General features: G+C 37.1%; 1 protein-coding gene across 1 annotated transcript; it reads left to right on the top strand.

Annotated features, from left to right (window-relative positions):
• The first annotated feature begins 2,648 nt into the window (after positions 1-2,648).
• LOC142426703 (olfactory receptor 4F3/4F16/4F29-like) lies at positions 2,649-3,614 on the top strand. Its single transcript, XM_075532277.1, has one exon. It carries the CDS (start codon positions 2,658-2,660, stop codon positions 3,612-3,614), a length of 957 nt encoding a protein of 318 aa, XP_075388392.1. The 5' UTR covers positions 2,649-2,657.
• The last annotated feature ends 266 nt before the right edge of the window (positions 3,615-3,880 follow it).

Here is a 3,880-nt window from a genome sequence, read left to right as displayed (position 1 = left end):
ATATGAAAGTATTTGCCTCCTGTTCTAACTCTACCATGCTATCAGTCAGCGTTCGAGAAACATTTACAATTTAGTGTTTGTGCGTTCTCCCTGCATTAGGAAGAGAAAGCCTGGAAGACAGAAGCCGTGTCACGTTGCCTGATGCGCTGTTTTGGAGCTGTTCTCTTTAGATTCATTTTCTCTCTACTTTCTTTAAAAAATTTAATTTCTAAAACTCTGCATAGTTAATCGAAGGACTAATTTAAATCTTGAGAGGAGGTTTCCCGTCTGACCAGCAGGTAATTTATAGGAAGACTAGCAGGTCTTCTCTTATTAATGGGAGATACATTAACTCTGTTTAAAATGTGGAAATATATGCTGAGATTCATGGAGAAAAAAATGAAAGAATAGAAACATAGAAACTGTGAGAAAAGATGGTCCTATATGAATGGATTCTCCTTAGAGAAATTTTACTAATCAATAAATAGTTACTGCTATCACACTATATTCTAGGAAGTAAAAGAAAGTGAAGAAATAGTTCTTTTAAAAAAATCATTTTATTTAGGGTTCGTACAATTCTTATTACAATCCATCCATCCATCAATTGTGTCGAGCACATTTGTACATTTGTTCCCATCATCATTCTCAAAATGAAGAAATAGTCCTTAATCATCCTCAAACATATTTAGTGAGATAGGAGCTCTGAGAAAGAGACCAATAAAGAATGACAATTACCAGCAAAAAATTTGTTCTAAATAAGAAGTCTGCTTGCCTCTAAGCATATGTGCTGTCCCCTCTTAGCTTATTGTGATTTTTCAGCATTTATTCTAAATCCTGTGTTCTCCTCAAAGTCCTTTGAATTTCCCATCAAACGTTGTGTTTGGCAAGGAATTTATGGACTTTTCTTATGGTGCTACACCTTGTGGTGTTGGAAATTACTGAATTTCTAGTTAAAATTTACGTGTCTTGAGTATAGAAGTGATAGATGAAAGAGATTAATATATACTGGAGTCACTGGGGGAATTTTTTTTGAAGGAAATGAGATTTTGAGGAAGGTTTAATGGATGGGTAGGATTGAAAAAAGTTCTATATCAGACTCCCAATAAATAAAAACAAGAGTCTGTTAAGCACTTGATATGTGACTAGTACAACTACCAGCTTTAAATTGTAATTAATTACCACACATATTTACTTGATTTATAGTTTGACTTAAGCATTTTCACTTTATTATTTTTCTAGTATGTAGAATCTGAGTTTATGTCTGGACTAGGATATCTGGACTCTGTTTCTTAACTAGTTGTTATACTTCACTAGACTATTATTTTTTAATGTGTAAAAGAGCAACATGGACTAGGTAATTTTTAGGGAGCTTTGCAGTTAATAGTTTATGAAAGAATTTATTCAGAATGCGTGACAAGTTTGTGTATGTGTATACGAACACAGAAATAATGAAAGACAAAATTTGGGATTCAAATGTTGCTATTGACTTTCTCTTGCCTTTGCTTTTAATTTCAGATCTGAGACATCAGTGCACACACTCAGGCATTTTTATTTTACTATCTCTTTAGTGTTATTGCTACAACCTCCCTCTTTCCTTACTTCATCTCACCTTGAGCAGCGTGCCTGAGTTTATAGGAAGGACAAATGTTTGACCAAACGGAGATTACTTCTTGCATGTGATCACAGTATACTTCTTATAAAAACCAGAGAGACTCATGTTAAACCCATAATTAAGGCCCAGGAACAATCAGACACTGGGCAGGGTTGAAGCACAGGGACAGGTGGGGAGAATAGAAAGTCAACAGTTACCTGCTCACTATGAAGTTAGTTTGTGTACATTTCTTCATTCCCAGCAAACTCTTAAGCATTTTGGAACTCCAATGGTTGTGTCCAGGTCCACAGACTATTTACAGTTTGGGAAAAGTTATAGTGGATAATTCTCATGGATTTCCCATGTCTTCTTGCATCTCACAAATTCATCACCTGACCTGTCTGTCATCCATCCTACAAGATTCTTCCACTTACTTCTCTGGGTGCCGGTGAGGATACCCTGTGCCTCAATCTCTACTCAGCCTTGGCCTTGATCCTGCAAACATTTGAATCCTTTGCATGCCTTACAGCACTTGCTATTGTACTCATTCCTATTGTGTGGCTATAAGTGAATTGAAAACGTGATTATGCATAGTGGTGTGAGAAGCAAGAGATGTTATATCTGTGAGATGAAATAGGTTAAGAGAAGAGACAGCTAGAATAATTGAAAAATAATTCATGAACAAGTCAAGAACAGAACCTGTGAGTTCTGGCAAACAAGTCCATCTCCACATCTTCTGTCTCCTCTCTTTGTATTCCAGTGCTCCACGTTCCTTTCCCTATTCAATCCCTATCTTGTATGTTTCCACCTTTTTTCATTCTCTTGTTTACAGATGGAAGATCATCCCAGGAGGCCATAGTGATAAGGATATTGCATGTGGATGTGACACAATTGCTTCAGGTGACACAGGTAAAATGCTTTTATAGTGATTATATGAACCTGAGAAGAATTGATGGGATATAAAGTTTCCACAGCGTACATGTCATTGAATAATTAATCATTATAATTCTAGGGCATCGAAGCAATTTTAATTTCCTCTTCATTTTATTTTGTCTAATCATTTTAGAGCGCTGTGATTGACAAATCAATGGATGGGGCAAATCATTCTATGGTGTCGGAGTTTGTGTTCCTGGGACTCTCCAATTCTTGGGAGATCCAACTTGTCCTCTTTGTTTTCTCCTCCATGTTTTACGTGGCAAGCATGATGGGAAACTCCCTCATTGTCCTTACTGTGGCCTGGGACCCTCACTTACACTCTCCCATGTACTTTCTGTTGGCTAATCTCTCCTTCATTGACCTGGGTGTTTCATCTGTCATTTCCCCCAAGATGATTTCTGACATTTTCAGAAAACGTAAAGTCATCTCCTTTGGAGGCTGCATTGCTCAGATCTTCTTCATTCATGCCATTGGTGGTACAGAGATGGTCCTGCTCATAGTCATGGCCTTTGACAGATATGTAGCCATCTGCAAACCTCTCCACTATCTAACTGTTATGAGTCAAAAAGTGTGTATTGTGCTGCTGGGTGCTTCTTGGATAATTGGTTTTATCCACTCTTTGACTCAACTGGCTTTTGCTATGAAGTTACCATTTTGTGGCCCTAATGTGCTGGACAGCTTTTACTGTGACTTTCCTCGATTTATCAAACTGGCCTGTGTAGACACCCACAAACTAGAGTTCATGCTCACAGCCAACAGTGGATTTGTTTCTGTGGGAGCATTCTTCATACTGATCATCTCCTATATTTTTATTCTGATCACAGTTCGGAAACTCTCCTCAAGTGGCTCATCCAAGGCTCTGTCCACTTTATCTACTCACATCATGGTGGTCATTTTGTTCTTTGGCCCTTGCATCTTTGTTTACACCTGGCCTCAAGCTACATCATACCTAGACAATTATCTTGTCATTTTTGATGTAGTTCTCACTCCTTTCCTAAATTCAGTGATCTACACATTCCGAAACAAAGACATGAAGATGGCAATGAGGAGAATATGCAGTCAAGTTTGTGTTTACCGAAGGATTTCTGAAATGACAAAAGTATTATGAAATTTCCCTTCTATCTTGGTGTAACATTAAATCTGTATATCTTCTTTCTTTCTTTTAAAAAAAATCTGTATCCTTTTAAAAGGAGAAGATTCTATATATTATTTCTGTTTAGGAGCTCCCGGTTAATATAACATTCTTCTTGAAAATCCTTAATGAAGACTCTGTGTTGCTTGCTTACTGTTGACTGAAGTCATGTAGTGGAAAACATCTCCTGGAGAAATGTAATTTTTTTCTTATCTCTGAACACATTGATTTGGTGAATTACC

Source organism: Tenrec ecaudatus, chromosome 14, assembly GCF_050624435.1.
Source record: "Tenrec ecaudatus isolate mTenEca1 chromosome 14, mTenEca1.hap1, whole genome shotgun sequence".
NCBI classification, from domain to species: Eukaryota; Metazoa; Chordata; class Mammalia; order Afrosoricida; family Tenrecidae; genus Tenrec; species Tenrec ecaudatus.
This window is presented reverse-complemented; position numbering and strand designations above follow the sequence as displayed.

Coding starts and splice junctions, on each gene's coding strand:
- LOC142426703 (XM_075532277.1), top strand. CDS start 2,658: ATGGATGGGGCAAATCATTCTATGGTGTCGGAGTTTGTGTTCCTGGGA.